General features: G+C 35.1%; 1 protein-coding gene across 1 annotated transcript in view; it reads left to right on the forward strand.

Moving 5' to 3' along the window:
- The window catches only part of LOC149905459 (uncharacterized), a 42,132-nt gene extending 19,474 nt beyond the window's left edge, over nucleotides 1-22,658 (forward strand). Inside the window, exons 3-8 of the mRNA XM_090106437.1 lie at nucleotides 16,855-16,998; nucleotides 17,643-17,804; nucleotides 18,415-18,591; nucleotides 19,270-19,473; nucleotides 21,607-21,851; nucleotides 22,327-22,658. Coding sequence (XP_089962563.1) covers nucleotides 16,855-16,998; nucleotides 17,643-17,804; nucleotides 18,415-18,591; nucleotides 19,270-19,473; nucleotides 21,607-21,851; nucleotides 22,327-22,392 — 998 coding nt within the window. The 3' untranslated portion in view covers nucleotides 22,393-22,658. The remainder of the gene's footprint in view (nucleotides 1-16,854; nucleotides 16,999-17,642; nucleotides 17,805-18,414; nucleotides 18,592-19,269; nucleotides 19,474-21,606; nucleotides 21,852-22,326) is intronic.
- Nucleotides 22,659-22,911: the final 253 nt, after the last annotated feature.

A 22,911-nucleotide genomic window follows, 5' to 3' on the forward strand; every position in this document is an offset into this window, starting at 1 on the left:
TGATACGGCTAAATGAATCCTTTAAAAGATAAATTAAATACTCTAGAGGTCATAAGAAAAAATGATATTATGAAAGATTACGAACTTATATTTTAAAATATGCACATAATTGTATTTCATAATGGCTTTTTATTACCTAAATTTGGATTTTAACTGTCACGACTGGAAATTAACTGAAAGCACCATTTTCCGACCGACTGAGTACAAATACACGTGTTTCCGACCACTGAGTAGCTAGATTCCGACCAGCCAAATATTTTCTACTAAAATCAACTTTATGATAATAGAAATACAATGGAAATTCGTAAAAACCCGTTTCGTCTTTTCACTGCATCACGCGTGGACCGATTTCGATAATTCTTTTTTTATTATATTACTTGAAGTACGATAGGATGGTTCTTATGGAGAGAAATTTTAAATATGTACCACGGGCGAAGCCGGGGCGGACCGCTAGTTTTAAATAATATTTGAGCATTTATTATAATAACAAAAACTAACTCTATGTTAGACTGTAGTAGTTTAAAATTACATTTACTCAAACTCAAACTCATAAAATGCCTCACTGGTCACCCACATTAATTTAGAATGTCCCATTGACTACTTTGCCCAATTCTAAAATCCATTTCACCAAAAGTATTATTTCAGCTAATGAGAATACTTCAGCCTCTTTTTTATCACTCATGATGATGACCTGAAATAAACGCATGCAATTTCACTCAAGCACAGCGCAAGCAAAAGCAACCCAGTTGGACGGAAACAGGGAATTATATCGCACCTAGATTCCGACCAAACCTACATTTGCGTAATAAAGCCTCTAAACCGAAATTGATATTCATTTTTAGTTCATTTCTATTTCATATGTACACATATAAAGATCTCACAATTTCGTAGTTATGCAATTATGTGTCATAAACGTAAAATATAGGGTTTTTAAACCAGACCGGTCTTTGTAAATGAATAACAAAAAAATCAATAAAGAGTGTTAGTTAAAACGAATATTACAAATAATCCATTAAAGTTAGCATTGGTCGCATACAGGTGTTGTATGTAAGCATAGCGTTTAGAATAAATAACTTAATACGAAACCTCCACAAAACAACATGCATAATAGAAAATTACCTTCTTTTAAAAAGTGCGAAATTCCTTTTACCGACCGATTCGGTCGGATTTCGGAATGTTGTTATTTTGACAAGCTCCTCATTCCGTCCATAATTATTTGTCCAAAAAAACCTATAAAAACACGCTATCTTTGCATGTATATTTTAAAATTAATAATTTAAAACACCAATAAAACGTTTAAAGTAAATTAACCACAAACTTACCAGAGTATTTAGCGTAAAAATCCAAATGTTTATTTTCACCGTTTTATGTTTTTTTCGCATTCAATCCAATACAAACTACACCCTCGCCTAGCTTTTCTTGGATTGACGAAATGTCGGTTAAAATTTGAAACCCAATTTTGGACAGATGACGTACGATAAGTGATTGGATCGAAAGCCTTCAGTTTCACGCATGTCACGCGTATTTTAAACGTTTTATCAAATAAAAATCAAAATGGTCGGATAGAGGAGGCTAGTCGGAAACCGGTGCCGTTACGTTAATATACTTTTAAATTTAGATTTGAAAGTATATAGTGTTCGTAGATTCCGTAACGGTGGTGGCAAGTTGTTCCAGCATTTAGTGGCGTTATATTTAAAGCTACCCTTAAAACAAGCGGAATGGTGTTTGGGTACGAGGAGTTTGTGTGCATCCCTGGTGTTGTATTTGGTGTTTTGTTCACTCCTCCAGATAAGTTTTTCGAACAGATAGTGAGGCGATTCTGTTTTGACAACACCAAAGAGAAGGGATGCAAAGTGCAATTGCCTGCGGTGCTCCATGTTTAGACATCGCGCATTATTAAGATAGGGCGTGATGTGATCCCTCGGTGGGACATTCCAGCAGAACCGTGCACATGCGTTCTGCACTCGCTGGATTACACGTTTTGTGCGACCTAATAACCGGTGTCCATACACAACATCCATATAATTAAACTTTGATAGAACTAGACTATCACATAATTTGAGTCTGAGACTGGGTTCAATATATTGTCTAATGCGATATAAAACCTTAAGTCTATAGAAACAATTAGCTGCTGTAATGCTAATGTACTTCTCAAATCTCAGATTCTCATCAAAAATGATGCCCAGGTTTCTAACCTCCTCAACACGCTGTATAGGTACCCCGTCTATGCATAAAAATACTGATGGCAGCTTATTTTTTATTATTTTGACAGTAGAGGGGGTTCCGAGTATCATATATTGGGTCTTATTGGGGTTGAGAACAAGGGAGTTATTTTCCGACCATATTCGTATTGAATCCAAATCTGAATTCAGCTTTTCTTCTGCAACTTGCGTCTCATGTGGGCGGAATGAAATATATAACTGTACATCATCTGCATAAATGTGGTACCGACACGATTTTATTCGCGTCACTATGTCTGCACTGTACAGTATGTATAAGAGAGGCCCCAAAATAGATCCTTGAGGCACTCCTCGTGTTACCGCTCCACATTCAGAGAGCATTGTTCTTCCATCCTCCTCTGCAACGGAAACAGTCTGAGTACGTGACGATAGGTAGCTATTAAACCACTTTACGGTCAATGAGCTTAAACCGTAATAAGTGAGTTTAGATAGCAGCAAAGGCACGTTTAAGGTTTCAAATGCTCGCGTGTAGTCCAGTAATACCAGGAAAGTACCTTTGCCCTCATCTTGAGCCGATAATATATCGTCTACTACGTCCGTTATGGCTGTTGCAGTACTTTTGTTTTTTCTAAAACCAGACTGACGATCTGGGAGGATATTATTGGTCTCTAAGAACTTCATTAACTGCTTATACACTATTTTTTCAATAACCTTGGAAAGGCAAGGCAGTATACTTATTGGCCGAAGGTCCTTCAGGTCATGTGGATTATTGGTTTTCGGTACAGGACGAACGAGAGCACTTTTCCACAAACCAGGGAAGATGCCAGTGTTCAGAGATTCATTAATAATATGCGTTAGTATCGGTAAGGTAGAAGGTAAAGTGGATTTAAACATGTCTAAAGATATGTCATCAATTCCAATAGCTTGAGACTTTAGTTCCTTTAAAGTGCTCAACACCAATGACTCATTTACGTTCGTAAAATTGAAAATAGCATCACTGTGTCGATTAAATTCATAATATGTTAATAAGGAAAGATGTAATTGGGCTTTACCAGGGACATTTAGAAAGTGGCTATTTAACATATTGGGATTATTGAGATGAGAGGGTAACAGTGAATCCTTTTTAGAATTGATGGTAACATTGTCTCTTATGTGTTTCCACATGATCTTAGGTTTGTTTGAATTAGAATTAATGTATGAATTAAAGTAAGCCTGTTTTTCACGATTTAAAGCTAAGCTGGTGAAATTTTTTAAATCCTTGTAATAATGTTTGTGTGCATCCTCCTTAGTGAGACGCGCTCTAGTTCTAGCCTCATCGCGTAATTGGAACATTTTTTTAATGTTCTGTGTAATCCAGGGCGGCCGTTTCGTCTTGACGAAAATCCTTTTCTTAGGTGCAAATATATCATAAAGAGATATGATATATGAAGTCAGCATGTTAACCATTTCATCCACGTTATGAAAAGAGAACAGAAATGACCAATCGATATTATTCAGAGACTGATTAAAGTTATCTATGTTAATGTTCGCTATAGGCCTGAAAGTGATAAATTTAGGTTTAGCTTTATTCTTATAAATATTGAATGTGCAGGAAACAAAAGCATGGCTGCTGAGTTCCTCTATGTGGTCTACCGCTAAATTACTCACAGGAACATTTGTGCATATTACATCTAATAAAGTTTGGTTTAACCGTGTAAAATGAGTCGGCTGTGATACATGTTGCGTTAAATTGACACTTTGAAGAAAATTTTTTAGTTTAATACAGTTTATATGGTCGCCGTCCAAGAGATTGATATTAAAATCCCCTACGAGAATAAGGCTGTCACACCACACAAAAGAACCAATAGAATCAGTAAGCGCATCTAGGAACAAATTAATATCCAACCAGGGAGGGCGATAAGCAGTACCGACCACGATGTTCTCGCCACCTAAGTTAATCTTAAGCCACATCTGTTCTACGCCATGCGCTAGCGGATGTGGTGTAACTCTCACCGACGTACCAATTTTAATATAAAAACCAACTCCCCCACCTCGAGAACGGAGAGTGAGTGGCCGAGGAACGTGGCGTAACCTGTAGCCCGGCACAGCCGGAGCGCGCCCCTCCTCGCCATCCCTCAGCCAAGTCTCGTTGATAGCCATCACATCTACTTTATGGCGCTCCATTGCCACCAGAAACTCATCATGCCTCGTACCCAAAGAACCAGGATTCAGAAGACCAACTTTAAATTTATTTTTGTTGTTCATTGTTATTGCAAATGTATAAATATAAGAAACACAAATAAATTAAATATAATATATTATAATTAAACTTTAAAACGTACACACAAACTATAATTATACTAGAAGAGACAAGTAGAAGCATTAAAAAAGACATCATTAAGATATTTAATGAATTAAATATAAAAATAAAATGTAAAATACAAGGAACATATTCTTTTAAACTCGGGAAACAATTGACACACCTCAATAAATCCGACTGCGTGAAGAATAAGATTATATAAATCGCATAGCAAAGACATCTAGATTTACATATTATTATAACAAATTTTACGAAATTAAAAACAAGTTGTCCCATAATCTTTTGCAAGTAAGTATTTAAGCGAAGCGGTATTTCGATCTCAAAATTAACTTTATACCTACTCCCCTTTTTTACAATGATTCAATTTTAATATTAAAAGAAAACATTTATTAAATAACTAGCGGTCCGCCCCGGCTTCGCCCGTGGTACATATTTACGTTTTCTCTACATAAAAACCACCCTCGTACTTCAAGGAATATAATAGAAAAGAATTATCGAAATCGGTTCAGCCGTTCACACGTGATGCCATGACAACGCGAAACGGGTGCAGACCCGCCGCCTTTTTATAGCTCCCGCCGCGAAGCGCGTCGAACGCGGCAACTGATACACAAAAATAATCCTTATGGCTGCATGATTCTGTATTCACGCGCGATGACTTATAGCGTATTTCATGTATAACTTTGGTGTTTCTACACCGATTTACATGATTCTTTTACTATAACCTGCCCAGGAGTATGAAGAATAATTGTGCCAAATTTTGTTAAAATCCGTCGTGCAGTTTTTGTTTCTATAACGAATATACAGACAGACAGACAGACAGACAGACAGACAGACAGACAAAAATTTTACTGATTGCATTTTTGGCATCAGTAGCGATCCCTTATCACCCCTTCATAGTTTTTTTTTAAATATATTTCATGTACAGAATTGGCCTCTCTACAGATTTATTATAAGTATAGATATTGAGAAACTAAATCTATACATTAAACGTAACACTAAACATGTAATATTTTTCATACAATGAGTGTTTAAAAATGCAACTAGCCAATAGATGTTTAAATTGAACAATGGGAAAGTTTCGTAATAACACGTATAATATATTTTTATAAGAAGAAATACACGACAGAATATTACGTATGTTAAATAAGGATGCTTTACATGGCTGGCTGTTTCATGAAACATTAACGTTATAATCTTACAACGTTTGTACGATTTACATCTAACAATATGTATAATAATAACATAATGAAATATTACAAAAAGTACGCGTAAAATGCAGCTATATGCAAACCACAGAAACAAACAAATTGAAATCATGAATACCGATGGATAGGTAATTACTTTTAAAATACATATATGGAGTATCAGTAAGCCCAAACCTAGCTTTGACCAAAAACCTTATTTATATCACCTTCGGAGGATATTATATGGTATTTAGAGTGCTGGTCGCGTCTTGCATATATATGGCCACGCCGGGTCCAGACATAACTCCAGCCTTTGGCGCGTTGTTGCTCCCGCGCCAGATGGAATAACCTACGATTATTGCGCGTTTAGGTGCTCGTTGATATAGAAGCGGCGCGGTTCTCCCGCGACTAGCCCGCCGCTATCAGCGCCGCGGCGCACGCGCGCCGCACGCAATAACTCGTTACGCAGATGGTGCCGGGTCAGTTTCACTATGATGGGGCGCGGACGCCCAGATGAGCTACTAAATAAAGTATCTAATAATAATATATATGAAAGCGTGGATATGAAATTTAGTTTACAACTAGCACCTATTTAATATTAAAGGTATCTCTGGCATGAGCGAACTATTTCATTACACAGTTATTAAATGCTTGACAATAAAAGACATATAATTTTCCACGTGACGAATGTGAGTCGCTTTGATCAATAAACTGAGAAATAGGTCGTTTGTTTAAGTGTAGTTACTTGCGGGAAAGTTTATAGTAAAACCGAATATAATTTGACACAATTTGTGGTGGTACTGAAGCTACGGTTCTTAACGGATCTTCGAGATTAGGTGAGCTTTAAAATAGGTTTTAAACGCTTTGGTTGAAACAATGACTTTCCGCATACGTAAACGTAGTTTAGGATGCCTCTTATTTTAGCTTGTATTCTGAAAATTTATGAACTGCAGTATAAACCAGAATAAATTCTCGTTTATGTATAAAGCTATTATGTTTTTGTTATACAAATGCAAGTAGTGTTATAGATATACCAGGTAAATGTTGTTCTGCCATAAGACAACCTTACCTACTTTCATCAACCTACTTAGCAGTACATACCTACATTTTAAAATATAGTTTACAATATTATTCTACTATACACAAAATAATGATATTATAACACGAACATCTATACTAATATTATAAAGCTTTGTATTTTTGTATGTTTGTATTGAAAAGGTGAAAAACTACTGGACTGATTTCAAAATTTCTTTTACCATTACTTAGAGGGATTCTTCCGAATTCGTATAGGCTATATTTTATCCCGGAAAACGTAAATATGTACCACGGGCGAAGCTGGGACGGACCGCTAGTATTTTATAAAGAGGTTCGTTCGACACTTATAAGAATCTATTCTTCTTAATCCTTACAACAATGGTAACATAACATTCTAGGAAAGCGCGCTCCATCTTAGGCCACATCTCAGCTTACCATCAGGCGAGATCGTGGTCAAGCGCTTCCCTATCGTACAATAAAAAAAAAACATATTTTATTTCACCAAGCTTCAAAGCCAGTTAAAACGTCTTTCCCTTACAATATTTCACTCCGGCTTCGAGGGAACTTTTGCTGAATTGTTAATTAGATCACGGATGGAATGAACATAAAAACTAAATCCCGGTTCTTGCTATGATTGTGCACGGCTTTTTGTAAAGGAATTGTACTGAAGGCATATTGAATTGAGACGGCATTAAATGATCCTATAATTTATTTATATGACCTATTTCTTTTAGAAAAGGAATAGTGTAATTTGAGATGATTGAGTTTAGTTCTTACGTACTTATATGCAAAAATGTAATATAGAATCTTGCTTATTATCGTTATGCTTTAACTTGATAGGTGCACTTGATTTCTAACAGTGTTTACGTTAGTATGAAATTTTATCTTAATACTATTATAAAGGCGAAAGTTTGTAAGTATGGATGTATGGATGTATGGATGTATGGATGTATGGATGTTTGTTACTCTTTCACAAAACTACTGAACCGATTACAATGAAATTTAGCACACATATAGAGGGTAACTTGGATTAACACATAGGATAGGTTTTATCCCGGAAATCCCACGGGAACAGGAACTATGTGGGTTTTCCTTTGAAAACGCGGGCGAAGCCGCGGGCGGAAATCTAGTTTTAAATATAAATAACATTGTGTAACATTAGTTATCGTTTAGTATACTTTGAACTTGTTATCCAGTTAAATCGCCCTTCTTTAAGAAACCTCCTCATGTAGTTTCTCACAAGTTTTAAACGCGCTTTTATGAGCTTCACTAGTATCCATTTTAACGGGATGTTTTTGTTGTTTTCACAAACTTTCAAATGTCCAAATTATTTGAAGCTAGCTTTATTAACTAGCTTAGCGTGGATAGTACCAAGGGTAAGCCATTATTTCAGCTTCTGAAATGTTTCCAGTCTACTGCGCATGATCACTTAGATATTAATCGTTTAAACTTCCAAAAATCTTTCTTGTTCTCCATATTATTGTACTACTTTTATTCTTTACATGTTCTATTTTATTTTAGTAATGCATAAACTGTCTACGACTTGTAATACTATAAAAATGTAGACAAGCGCTTCGTATAAAAGCAAGTTTCACAGTAAATATAAATTCAACACTTTATTCAGATTATGGTTAGTCTAATACGCTACGAAACAAAGTTGAATTTATCGATAGCAATTTAATTAAAACATTTGATTTAATATACAGGTTCATTTTCCAATGTTTAAAAGAATAATCGGCTTACATAATACATATTAAAATTGATTGACGGGAATTTTTCTTGTTGTATTTTTTTTCGGTTCTATTTACAAGAATCCATTTTACCAGTGACTTTTAAATGGTGTGTAGATTAAGAAGATTACGTGGATTACCCATCGTGTAAATTATTAAATACATATGTATCTAGTTGCGAAACGAAGGCAAAAATATTTTTTTTTTCGATAATAGAGCACTCTCTAATGCTTCGCATTATGTATCGTGCAAAAGTTAGTCGTCGTGAAAAAGTTTGTGGATATTATGTCCATATACATTTTGATTTAGGACATTATACTTTTAAAATAATGATAATATAGCGCTTAAAATAATAATTAATATTTAGCAAGCTCTCCTAGTCATACGATTTACCTAACTGCAATCATGGGACTTTAACTACTCAGTCACTATACTGTGTATGTATGTGCATACTTTCTATATTATGTACCTAAGCGTATTGCGTATATACATTCGGTTTCAATTAAAACGTTGTGTCAAACTGCTTTCCACCACAATGTGGATCGCAGCAAACCATATACCTAGTAGCAAGCGATATACTAACCTATACTGTATACCTACTTACGAGTATATGGGCATAGGTATATTTTAGTGGCATTTACTGATAAAAACAATTTAAATTGGTCCTATAGTATTATGTATTTACTTTTATATTCGTGTAACAATAAAAGATAATGACGTAATGTCGGAAGAGCGACATGCTTAAAAGCTTACTTAAAAGGGTGTCTCAATGACTGGTAAAATTGTAAACTGTATAATGTGTAAATTGTTGTGTTGTATTTTTTACGGAATAAATATTTTAGATTTTTTTTTACAGTTTTATCTCTATCATTTAACTCTATTATAATTTCTTTTTTAAATATTAAAACTAGCTTTTCGCCCGCACCTTCGCTCGCTTTGACTAAAACTTGAAAAGTTATATACTTACTAAAAACTTCGTATAGAACCCCTATGTTTATTAATTATTACCTTAAAAAACAGCATCAAAATCCTTTGCTTGGTTTTAAAGAAAGATAGCTAGTTTTATATTATGTAGTGATAGTTAACGTTGACTTGACCTTACAAAACGTCGAAAACCAACTTACAACAAGTTAGCTCCATAAAACGCTTTTTGTTTTACAGCTCTTAAAAGATGTTGAGACGGTATTCATTGTATACGATAAAGCTGAAACTTCTGCTGAGTGCTCACTACGTCTTACGTTAATTACTTTTGAAGCTTATGAAAATTGACGTCTAGGAAGAATAAATAAATGCTTGGTAAATTTCAGCACGTGTAGGTAATAATAAAGGTACTCACATTAAGGTATATTTTCTGATATTAAGTATTGATATCGTCGTGTGTAAATGCGGATATTCACTTGCTGTTGTCAAGTGCTCGTATCAGCAAATCTTGTTCCAGGTTTTTTTCACCATTTCAGAATATACACAAAATTTCATAAAAATCGATAGTCGTTCCCGTTGAGTTTGTTTTGTTACAAAACCTTGATTACGCGAAAATATCTCAAGAAACGAGAAATTCATTTGAAGACTTATTTCACTAGCTAAAAGCTACACTATTCCCGAGTGGCATAGGCTATATTTTCTTTTGTTGCTATCCCGGGTCAATCCAAGTGGAGCCGGGATGGAACCGCTAGTTATAAACAGTCTACGTTCTTCATAAAAGACAATCTATGAACAAACTGGATTAACAATCAATAAAGAGCATATTGACAGTCACTGTAAAAAATATTACCGTTTAATATTAAAGAGAAAAGCAATAATAAAGTTCGTAAAACAGTTATTGTCTACAATTATCGAATCATTATTTTAGACAAAATTTTCATCACCTACAATAAATTAATAGCAAATCACCTTGTCGATTACAGATATTAAAGAATTTTGCGAAATTTGGTGAAGCCGAGTAGTTACCACCATTAAGATTTGTATTTGTAAATCCAGAATATAAGAACTTATGGGTACATTCAATGGGTCATACACATTACATTCATTAATGATTAAATTATTATTTACTACTCCGTAAATATTGGAATTAGGGTTATATCAATTTATTTAATTAGTACAGCACTAAAAGCCATTTAATTATCATATCGTGTAATTAACAATAACTAACTAAATTGGTATGATTTGAAATTTAGGTAATTACAAACAGGATTAATTAGTATTTCAGTATCCCATTGACCTGATTTTATGTGAAATAAAAACAAATATTTCCCGGGTTAATAATGTTATTTCATACGCAAATATTATGTAATTAATGAATACCAATTGAATGTGTCCTACGATATCTCAGTTATCTATCGGTATATTGATATTTTTATCATCGAATATATGGATGGTTTAAACGAAGTGTCCTAGATAAAAAATTACGTGTGAATTCTATGGGAATGTACAATACAAACTTTACTAAGTAGCTGATATAGTAAAAATCAATCTACCAGAAAACCCTAATTATTTCGAACTTAAAATTAATTATTGAAGACTTCTCGGGCTTACAAAATACAAAAAAAACAGTCAAACTATTTTGTAGAAGTTAGTCGATTAAGAAACGATAAGACCAATAAAATTATAAGCCTTAAATAAATGACTAAAAGAATCTAAGGTCTATTTTCAAATTTGTGTTTCAAATTAAAACATAGTAGGAAGAAAATAGAATAATAATTGCCACTGAAAAGAGATTACAATATTCATACTCTGAACCCTGAAGGAATTAACCGGTATGCTAATTCCGTAAATTTTCCACTAAAAACATGATGGTCTCTTCATTTAGAATCAATTTAAATTTACTTCAGGAGGGGTGAAATTTTAACGGAAGTATAATGCAATCAAAAACCTTATATAAAAAAAAAAACTTGATTGTTTCCGACATTCAAGAATCTAAAAACATTTACGTTTTCGTGGTAGCGTAAACAAAGAAGCAGATGGGCTACCTGACGTTAAGTGGTCACTATAAATACTAGCAACACTTGTGTTGTAGAAAATACTTTGCTTTTAATATAATATGCTTTTATATATTATATACATACTTACTAACATAGGTACAAACAGTCGCCTTGGAGACGTTTAGCTTCCTCCTCATTGTCATGCTCCCAGCCCTGACTTATTTGAATACTGAATAGTAGTCTAATATCAGAATAGACCGTCAAAACATACAAAAAATTGGTCCACACTAGCTGTGCCCTGCGGATTTACCCGCAGTACTCAGCTCCTGTTGCTCTTAGCGAAAGCATATTATAGCCTATTATAGCCTTCCTCGATAAATGGGCTATCTAACACCGAAAGAATTTTTCAAATCGGACCAGTAGTTCCCGAGATTAGCGCGTTCAAACATACAAACAAACTCTTCAGCTTTATAATATTAGTATATTGTACAAACAACGCAATTAATGAATGAAACTTTCATTCAAAGTTTAAACTTCGCCGGATCAATACAAATTGTAACTAAACTGAACAACATAATTATTTACGCGCCATAAGTGCCAAGCTTCACAATTGCAGATCCGATTCCAGTTAAAAACAGAAAAAATAAAACTTTTGTCAGCTGGCTACAATCGCTTGTAACTGTTGGGATTAGAGAATTCGCTTCAAACTTTTCTTTGTCACGCTTCACAAGTTACGAATGCAGTTTTTTTAATATGGCTTTTTAAGAGCACTTTAGTGTAACTTTGTGAATAGCTTCTCTTTATTTGACGGGCTTGCAGCTGCTACGTTTTTGGTGCAACTTTGGTATAGTTTATTAGCCATTTATGTAGTTGTACCTATACCTTCAAGCGTTACTATTGGACAGTGAATAGCGATTCGGAAGTCTTTCTTGTCTGGCAATTTGGCGAAACAAATGCAATCAATGATTTTTATTTCTATTTTCTGGCTCAACATTGTTCTGTTTTTCTGGCTTTTTGTACCTTTCAGATTTTAAAGCTTTATTCAAGAAATATAATGGTTTAAATTTCATACTCTATCTATTTCCTTCTACATAATATCATGGATGCTTACCTATTGCTTGATGGATGTTAACACTCATTCATCTAATTCAAACGCCCATACATTCTACACCTCTCACACCACTAAAGAAGCTTTTATTCGTCAACACATGTCTTCCTTGAGACACAACCCCATTTTCCCGTTTGAATCCATTTAGCACTGCAGTACCAACGTTGCAGTGGATAATCGTAGCGAGGTCGTCCCGGCCTTGCATCCAAGGCCCAAAGCCTTCTGTTATCTGCAGCTGTTTCTGAAATACAATTCAAATTTCAATGAGGCTTAAATCGTCGTAGAATGGTGTGAACGGGATTTTGCTTTGCTTTGTGTTTACAGTCGGTAATTTCTTTTGTGTTATAATTGGAATTTAGTGAATAATATAGATTAATTATGGCATTCATTATAAGCAAAGGCAATAGGTGTGACTTTATAGTTTTAAATGATAGGACTGGAATAGAAGAGGTTAATTTGGTTTTGCATACCGCGAGGCTGGAAAGCTTCCAACAATACTATTATTATTTTATAAAAACCTTCAACGTATATAATCTTTTCCAGTATTTGGTTCCGTTTCTATCTACCAAAGTGTCTAAATAAAATCTCATATTTCAATTCCATTACCTACGATGTAAAGAATTAATATAAATTTTGTTACGTATGTTTGATTACAGTCGTATTATTTATTCTCAATAAATAAATAGAATTCTTTAAATTAGGATAAAAACCTAACCTAATTATTAAGTGGAAAAGATGAGCATCTCAAATCTTTACCAGGAACACAGAAGCAGATGCTTATTCAGCATTTTGCAATACACAAATTTTTCCTTCCAGGGCATCTATCAGGTCATCGACCAGTCACACCTAGGCTATAAATGGCCATAAATATAACTAATATGATGAAGGCCTAGTTGAGAATCGATTAACCTGAGCCCTGGCACGTCATGGTGACACCTTATTTATCAAGCTTTGTCAGAAAGCGGCGGCAAATTTATCGCGCCATTTTCTGCTGAATATTAACGTTTTATCACGTTTTACGTAGTTTAACGTTTTCATTTTAACTTACGTCTATTAAGCTATATTGCCTGTTTTACTGCAGGATTTAACAATATCAAAATATGATGGTTCAATAATTACCTTATGCTATGGTATATTAGTCTCCAATATTTTACCATGCTGTATATTTTAATATGTAACGTTGTGTTTCATAAATAAAAGGTTTCTTAAAAGACGTAATCTTTTGAATTAACAAAATAAAATATTTTCACACAATTATTACAACGTCATTGACAAACTAAAAGCTCGTAGAGATAATAAGTAACAATTCTTCTTCTACAAGTAACTTCTGCTCAGAATAGTACACAGGTAGAAATATTGTGGTAATTACTTGCGAAAGTTATTGTATTTTTCTTTAGTTAAGTTAAATTAATTATATCAATTTATTTTTATTTTTCAGCTTCCGTCAGCACTTACCTAATGTTCAACCCGCGGGTTCTTGGTTCTGCGTAGTCCTGACTAAACAAATGAATCTAGACGTTTTCATCACGTTAACCTCTTCTGTGTACAGACTTTCTAACGTATAATAATTATATATTAATAATTCGATAGAGGCAATTTAGTCCCCAATTCTTAATCGCATCAAAAGATAAGCAAAAGAGGATTATACAAGAAAGGAAGTGAGAAGGAAATTGGATAATCCGATTCTCACAACCAACGCAAATATACGTTAAGAAGATTAAGATACGTTTAATATACGTTTTCTAAAAAAACTAAATTTACAAACGGTAGTTAAAGCCAAAACCCCCGTCAAGTCCCTCTATTTATAATAATTTCACAGGGGAAAAAGCCGCTTCTTCTGTTTCGTCACAGATAACATAATAATATATTAGGTTCCGTATAAAGAACAGTCGTTAAATAACCGTCTAGAAAAACGGCTCTTGTGGTATCATAGACATATCCAATTTTGGAAAGCATCTGAGACAGGCATAAAGCCTGACCCGAATTGCAATGCGGGCCACTGAATTAATTACTTACAATTTGTCGACCGTGATAATTGAATGCACATTTTAATTGGACAAAAATCTGTACGAAGCTGTGACGTAACGGTAGGTCATGGCTCCATTGGAGGCTTGCCTTTATTTATTACCCTAAACTAAGGTCGTTTTATGCAACGTTTATCTTCTCTTATATATAAAAATGAATCGCAAAATGTGTTGGTAAGCGCATAACTCGAGAACGGCTGAACCGATTTCGATAATTCTTTTTTTATTATATTCCTTGAAGTACGAGGATGGTTTTTATGTAGAGAGAACGTAAATATGTACCACGGGCGAAGCCGGGGCGGACCGCTAGTTTGGAATACAATTGAACAGTAGGTACCTATGGCTTAATTATTTGCTATTTTTAGAATGAAAATAGTTGGTTATTTGGGATGCTAACTACAGTGTGCAGGAGAGAAATAGGTCGGAATCGGGTCCTTACTAAAGGATAGTTAGTGAACTAATGGATTGCATTTCGACTTGAGAAGATTAGTGGTAGTAACAATGTTTGGATTGCAATAAATTGAATGGATGGGGGATGTTGAATAATCAAGTTTATATGGCTACATAGATATTTATAATCAACGCATATTTTACGGAATGTTGCAGTTTTCATTCATTTAATTGTATTGTTATAAACAAAACAACATTGCCGAATTTAAACATGAGGAGAATCATTAAAAAGGAAGCGATAGGTATTCACCAAGTATTCACACTTAAATTGTCAATTCTGAGGAGCTTCATTCAAAAATTTCCCTTTAACTTTGAATGAGTTGAAGGGAAATTTCCGAACTGAACTTGAATTTCTCCGGCGCGGTACGTGTGCTTTGTACGTTTTGAAAACTCGCAAACAATTCATTAGGTGAACAATACAGACGCAACCGAGTTATAGAACAATATTGCTATTCAATCTGCTTCTATAGAGACTTTCAAGGGCAGACGCTTCCGAAGCTCCTTCCGCCATGTGGCCTTATAACTTCCTGACGTTAAGAATACCTTTTATAGGTTATCTTTTGAGATTTCTGCAATTCTTGTAATTAAGTATGTGTACTAATATTTTTATATCCTACTAGCATTCCGCCTGCGGCTTCGCCCGCGTTTTCAAAAAAAAACCCGCATAGTTCCCGTTCCCGTGGGATTTCCGGGATAAAACCTAGCCTATGTCACTCAGAAATGATGTAGCTTTCCAACAGTGAAAGAATTTTTCAAATCCGCCAAGTAGTTTCGGAGCCTATTCAATTCATACAAACAAACAAACAAAAAATCAAACCTTTCCTCTTTATAATATTTGTATAGACAATCCGTATAATTATGTAGTACAGTGGTCAATGGTTTATGACTTGCAGGATACCTTTTATAATTATTATGCCTTTTTCGGCACGATTTTTCTTGTTCCACTTTTGTATTGATTTGGTAATTAATTTGCGACTACGAGGGTGCCCTCGCTAACCAATTTGGTAATTGATTTGCGACTTGCGACTACGCGGAAACCTAGTAAATAATAAACGTAACAAAATGTTCGCAAACCTCAATACATTCTGTACTTTATACATCGTATTTCCTGAAAATATTCCTAAAAATGAGTCGCTCTAAATCCTAATTCACATTGACATCGAATGCCTTGCACGCAAACATATGACATATACAGAGTGTGCCCTTTACATCTACTTATACAGGATGTTGCCTTTTATGGTCCAGTTATCTGACTTGACAATAAAAATGGAGCACAATCTTTATTACATGTGTACTTATTTGGGTGTTATTTTACTTCCGAAGTGGCCTCATCATTTACTTTCCGTGAAGAAATATTTTTATAGAATATAAATGAGAATTTTATTTTACCATTGTATTTTTTTATAAATGTCGAATGTAATTGTTGTTTTTGATTATTATTGTTTGGTTGGTTTTTATTATAATATCAGTATTTTATGCCATCAATTATTATAAGATAAAATAAAGCTTATATTTTAGCCCTGTAAAAACATATCAATGGAAATAAACCCATAAACATGTGTAAGAACTACGTCTAGAAATTACTTTACTATTGTCACGGATTACTAAATAATTAACTACTGTTTGCAGGAATTATGCCTCGCATAGGTACTTACAATAAAATTATACCCCCAAGAAATATAAATTAATTAACACATAAACGTGTTTACAACATTTAATTACAGTAACAGTTAAACAAAATTTAAGCTTCCTAATTTATAATACGTACCTACTAGCTGTTCACCCCGACTCCGCTCGCGTTCTCGTCAGAATTACAAGATTTTACCTTTGTTTTTCCTATATTACATACTAGCTGTTCTACCCTGCTCTACCCTTTTTAGACATTTTTAATCAGTATTTCATTATTTATTCTTTATTTTCCAGAAAAGGGCCGCTACCTGGGCTCCCCGTGCGAGTTCACGTGCAACTCGAAGCTGCTGCATGTCTACTGCGAGCCGAGGTCGAGCACGTGCCAGTGTGACCCCAAGCATTCTGTGGAGCTGGGTGTTGCGACAGGGTGCGCTAAACGTGGGTATTTTGTAGTACATATTATCCATTTAATTGTATTGTTAGATGATGTGCATAGACTTTAGAATATCTCCTACTAAACACATCCTGTTAAACTTATTCTGCTAAATATATCCTACTAAACATATCCTGCTAAACCTATCCTACTAATATTATAAGCGCGAAAGTGTGTTAGAACGTATTAATGTTTGTATTTCAAGTGAAATCTTTTAAACGGATTTTGATATTAATTGGCAGTGATGTAACCCACGTACATACACAAAATAATAAGTTATAGAAATACTTGGCTTGGCTTAACTTGGCTTGCTTTTGTCCGCGGGCGAAACTACTACAAAACTTCCGAAGTCAAGTGATAAAAGTGATACAACCAAACAATCAGTTATATAATAGACGACGAAATATTTGAAATTTGTACATGTACAAACATTCATGCACGAGTAACTCACGAATAATTTAAACCAGTTTTTATTTGTTATTTTTCTTAATTTACACTATTATGGGTAAACAACTAATATTGTTATCCGGTCAATATATTTTTACGAAGGTTATCATTTCCTGTAAGTGAAGAAACATGCCTTTTTTGTTCTTTTTTTGTCTTTAATGTGCGGTAATCTGTATCGAGGCATCTTTATCTTGAATTCCAGCCAAGAAGCTTGGCGAACAATGCTTCTACCGGGAGACGTGTCGCGCGTTCGACCCGCACGCGTCCTGCGTCCAGGTCAACCACAACGCGTACTGTCAGTGCGACCCCGGCTTCCACACCACCAGCCACTCGCGGCCGACGCAGAGGGTCTTCTGCACTGAAGGTATTCTTTGAAACTAAGACTTTTTAAAAGAATTTTCAGCTGCAGCAGCAGCAACAGCTTCTTCCGCAAGACAAAGCTAATGCTTTTTAAAAGAACATTTGACCTAGCTACTTCCTATAATCAAATGCAAATACCTACTTTTTATAATGTTTTTACTGAAACTTGGTACAATTGTTACCCTTTAAGCTTCATTGAAACACAATATCATTATAGTCAAAACTTTTTAATTATTTTCTTGTATTATTTTTTTGGTAAGTACCTACACGTAAATGGTGTTGAACAATTTGACATGCTTTAGATGATTTTGTAATGGTCTCCCAATATTTCTTCTGTAGATGCGTTTACAGTTTACACTTTATGTAATAGGAAATAAACGCATTTGCAGAAAACAACAGAGAACAACGAGCTAGGATATGAGATTTGCCTATTACTTATCTATGACCGATTCGTTATGCCCCAGTTTTAATAGAACTACGTAAACCGATTTACCGGTTTTCTGACATGATACCCCTAGAACCATTTTCATAAAAACCGCGTGTATGGCTGGATTTACCAGTTTTCTGACACGATGGGGTATCATTTTAACCACGTGTCGCATTACCGCCTCCAGACCTGGTGCTGCTGACGGCGGACATGCCGACGCTGCTGGGAGTAGCGTCGGGCATCTTTGTTCTGGCGGGCCTCCTGTGCTTCGTGCTGCACCTCTACACGAAGGCCCGCTACCACCCCGCGCATCTGGCTGATGCGCGGCTCACTCCACCCTGTCTGTACTCTTTGAATGATACTGGTTAGTTTTTAGTTATCTATACTACTAAATGTTATCGATTTGAAGTGAATTATACTTAAAATAATAGTATTGATTTTGTTTACAGATTCTACATATACGGATCTTTGATGAAATGTTTTTCACCTTTTATTTTATATTTTAATTTTTTTCAGATGATACTCTAAGGATAATTCTAACAGAAAAGTCTAAACCTTATTCCTAGAATTTTTTGATATTGATATTATCAGATGGTGTTAAATCAGCCTTTTTATTGGCGCTTGACCTTTAATGGATAGCCTAGGCTTTTTATTAAACAGTTTAATTAATTACTAATCTTAAACGATATGCTGATGGTGGTCGAATAGTGTGTAGTCTTCATCAGGTGCGATCACCGACTGAAATTTGGCGACGGAGAATAACTTATAATAGTATGAAGAGTCGGTGCTAGATTTACTGCACTACCTACTCTCTACTGTATATAGCTGAAGACCCAGAATACTACTTTCTATCCCGGAATTTCTACATTAACAGGAACTATGCGGAATTCTTTGAAAACGCATAAATCTAGTCCACATGAATTGGAACTATGCGTTTTTTAATAACTCAGGCCCCGGAATCACAGACACAACAGAAAATCTATTGTGTCGTGGACCGATCGGGCCGTTCGGGGCTCAATGGGCTAATACAATCTATCCACAGGCGGCACACTAAGCGCGACCCGCGCCTCCTCCCGCGCGTCGTCCCGCAGCGGCTGCACGAGCGGCACGCTGGAGCTGGACTCCCGCCGCGAGTCGCGCCGCGCCGCGTCGCGCGCAGGTGCGGCGCGCACGGCGGCCATCTTGCTCATCTCGCGCCACCTCGGGGCCGGGCACGGCGGCGCGCGCGCTAAGTGCGCCGCCAAAGGTGATGCGGATGTATGCAGCAAGGGTTATTGACGTGCCTCTTTGAATACCGCGGTGGTGAATGTAATAAATAAATAATAAATGAAAAATAGTAGTCTTATTTTTGAAATTTTTAAAGAATACAAAAATAAATAAATAAATAAAAAATACAATCCAATTGGGAATGTCAGCGTTTTGAAATTTTTTATTAATAGAAATAATTTCTCATTTATAAAGCATTTAAATGTTTTAAAAAAAATTTAATCCTCCTTTTTGGAAATCGGTTGAAAATAAAAACATAAAATACAAACAAGTATTTAAATCTTGATGTCATGCAGGAAGCGATCTCTACCAAGCCATATGTTTGTAATCAATATGATACGCGTCATTGCTTATACGATGTGATTTAGAATTCTTTTTTTCGAAATTCACAAATGTGATTTACATGATGATAGATAAAATAAATTACTGGCTCAATGCCGTACTTCAGCTGTGTTCCATTTTTAAACCCCAATATCAATGAACGCGTGAAAGGTGAACAACTCTTAATTTCTAAATTTAAAAATGTTTTCTTATAAAAATATTTTTCATCCAGCCTTGAAGAAGAAGTCATCTCGTTTTATGCGGGTGTCCTTTGTCTCAAGTCTGAAATATAAAATGTATATAAACTTTTTTATCTAAAAAAATATCGATAGCTTAACTACATTTTAACCTTAAATAAATTAGTATATTTATATTGTATTAACGAGACTTTAATTTTTAATGAAAAGAGACGCAATTTAGCTTACACATGAATCAATTGATAAGATAATTTTACTACTCAATACTAAGCAATAAAACAAATTTAAAAAAATCAAATTCAAAACTACCCGTCAAAACAATATTTACAATAGTTTCTCGTCATTCGCACGCTGGTATTCGGAGAGTGCACACGTGTGTGGCATGTGTTGTCCCGGTCGTTAGTTGTCGCGTCTTGGTGTTAGCCTGTCTGCTGTGTGTGAGGCTGCTATGTGTGCTTGACTACAACTTTTGATGAAAATTAAATAGAATAATTAATTTCTCTTCGGCTGGTTATCTGAATTTTTCTTAATTACTGAAAATGAACTGTAACAAATATGTTGTGTTTTATCTATTATAGTGTTTTAATGATACTTTTATATCTTTTGAAAGATGTACTAAATCCACATCTTACAAAAAAACTTACAACTGATTCCAAAAGTTCAAAGATAATTAATTAGTTGGGTAAAACATTCAGAAATAGGTTCAATTTATTCTCTTCTGAAATCTGACATATCATCTAAATTCTAGACGCATTATTTGATTTGATTATAACATTGGTGAACAAAAAATTGTAGTTTAGCACACATGACAACAGCCCGTTTTAATTTCCAGCAAGACTTCGGTTCTCATTTTGTTTCTCTTGATAGCCGCATGACTCGTCATGGTGTGAGCAAGATGGCCGTCGATGTTCATATTGTATCTCTCTTCATGCTCTATCTTTCAGCTTTTGTGTAACCAGGAAACTGAAAGTAACGTTGGCCTCATATTCCTAATTCAAATTTAAATTTGGAATAACACAAGTCTAATTTTGAATTAACTGCTGCTTCACAAGAAATGTTGCCAGTGCTTGCTTTGCGAATGGTATTGTGCAGATAAAAAAGGTGAGCTGTGTTTTCAGTTTCACAAGAAGCACGTTGCTTATGCTTTCCGTATCTGTTACACCGCATGTCAACGTGTGAAAAGTGTCATGTATAATGCCTTATGTTTAATTATAAGTGCTTACAATAACAATATGAAATAAATACTTTCAATTAATTAACATGGAAGCTTGTAGAATTTTTAAACACATTCATAAGATTCGATAAAAATAAACCTTGTGTGCGCCCAAAAATTTACACATTATTCTCATGAATGAACCGTAACTCTTCTACAGCATTAAAGAAGAATAGCATGCGTAATTTTTTTATCCACCTATAAAAAATATAATTTTATAGCTTTATTATTAATTACCACAGTATAATCAGTAAGTAATAATCACAGTAGCGGTTCCATTCGGAATTATAAGAAGTCATAAGCATTCAAACACGCTTCCAAATTACCATGCTTCGCCTTTAGGCATGGTTTTATAGACAACTAATTCAAAATTTACTTCTAGGTTCGCGACGTCCAAGTCTAAGTTCAGTGCAAAGCAGCTCATCGTCAATTAGGAGTTACAGCGCAAAGAAGTGGGAGAGAGAGAGAGAACAGAAAGAGAGAAGGCAGATGAGCATGCGTCTCGCTCAGTTGCACGACAAGATGGCGGCCGGCCGAGAGTTGCCGAAGCACGCGCCGACCCCATCTCCTAGATCTCCTAATAACTCTACCGATGGGCTATTACCGGCTGTTTGCGAAATTCGAGAAGTACGTTCATTCTTATAATGTACAGAAATACTCTTAAATAAAACCTAAATTGTTATCAGTTAGTTGCCAAAAAAAACTGTTTCTAGACCATGCAGGTCACAGTTGACAGATACATACAGTTAGGAAACTAAGCCCCTCACCCCTGTGATGTAATTATGACGTAGGTAAGCACTGTTGAAGCTATAGGCACAGCCATAGTTTTGTAAATAAAAAATGTTGGGGGGGCAAGTATTTCGCCTCGCGGCCGCGGCGGTGTTAACTTGCCCCCCCAACATTTAATTGGGAAGCCTATTGGAGTCTACGATTTTTTAAATAAAAAGCACTCAATTGAGTAGCTCTACTTTTATTCTAATTTTAATACAAAATCTACTATTGTACAAAAAACGTAGATCTGGTGAATTAAGTGAATTTTATTTTAAAAATCGTAGACTCTAAAATGCATCGAGAGGCATATTATATCGTTACATTCTTCCAGCTGGTGACAAACGCCGATCAGCTCCAAGGAGTTGACGGTCCGTGTTCCAGCTCTTCGCTTTACTGACAACAAATGACATCGACCGTCATCCGGTCCATGGACTCGCTGTCCTCTGACGGCACTCCAGCCGTTGCGTGGATGTAGTGAACAAACTGACAAAAATATATAGTGTAACAAAATGCATCAGGCTTGGCGAAGTTAACGATAATGTGTTATTGGAGTGAAGTGATTTCAGTGACTCTTAGAGAATGAAGACTTTTTGTACTTTGTGGATATTGTGATGCTATCGAGTGTTATTAGTTTATAAGCACAATTTCAACCCCCGCCGGACACCAGATTGATAGTCTTAGTTATCATTAGGCGTGGCTTGTATTTTTAACTATAATATCTACATTTAGTTTATGATATTTTGAATCACATGAAATAAACAATACTTACATGAGATAGCAATATTCTAATTGAAGGCCTAACAATAATAAATAGTCATCAATTTGATGACATTGGTTTTATCTACAATAAGGGCTGATTTTTCAATCCTTGGTTAAAACTTACCCCGGCCCTCTAATAAAGTATTACACGTAATAT

The sequence above is a fragment of the Colias eurytheme genome, chromosome 10 (assembly GCF_061535395.1).
Source record: "Colias eurytheme isolate Ceu_HAF_F1 chromosome 10, ilColEury1 Martin Lab GWU primary, whole genome shotgun sequence".
NCBI lineage: Eukaryota > Metazoa > Arthropoda > Insecta > Lepidoptera > Pieridae > Colias > Colias eurytheme.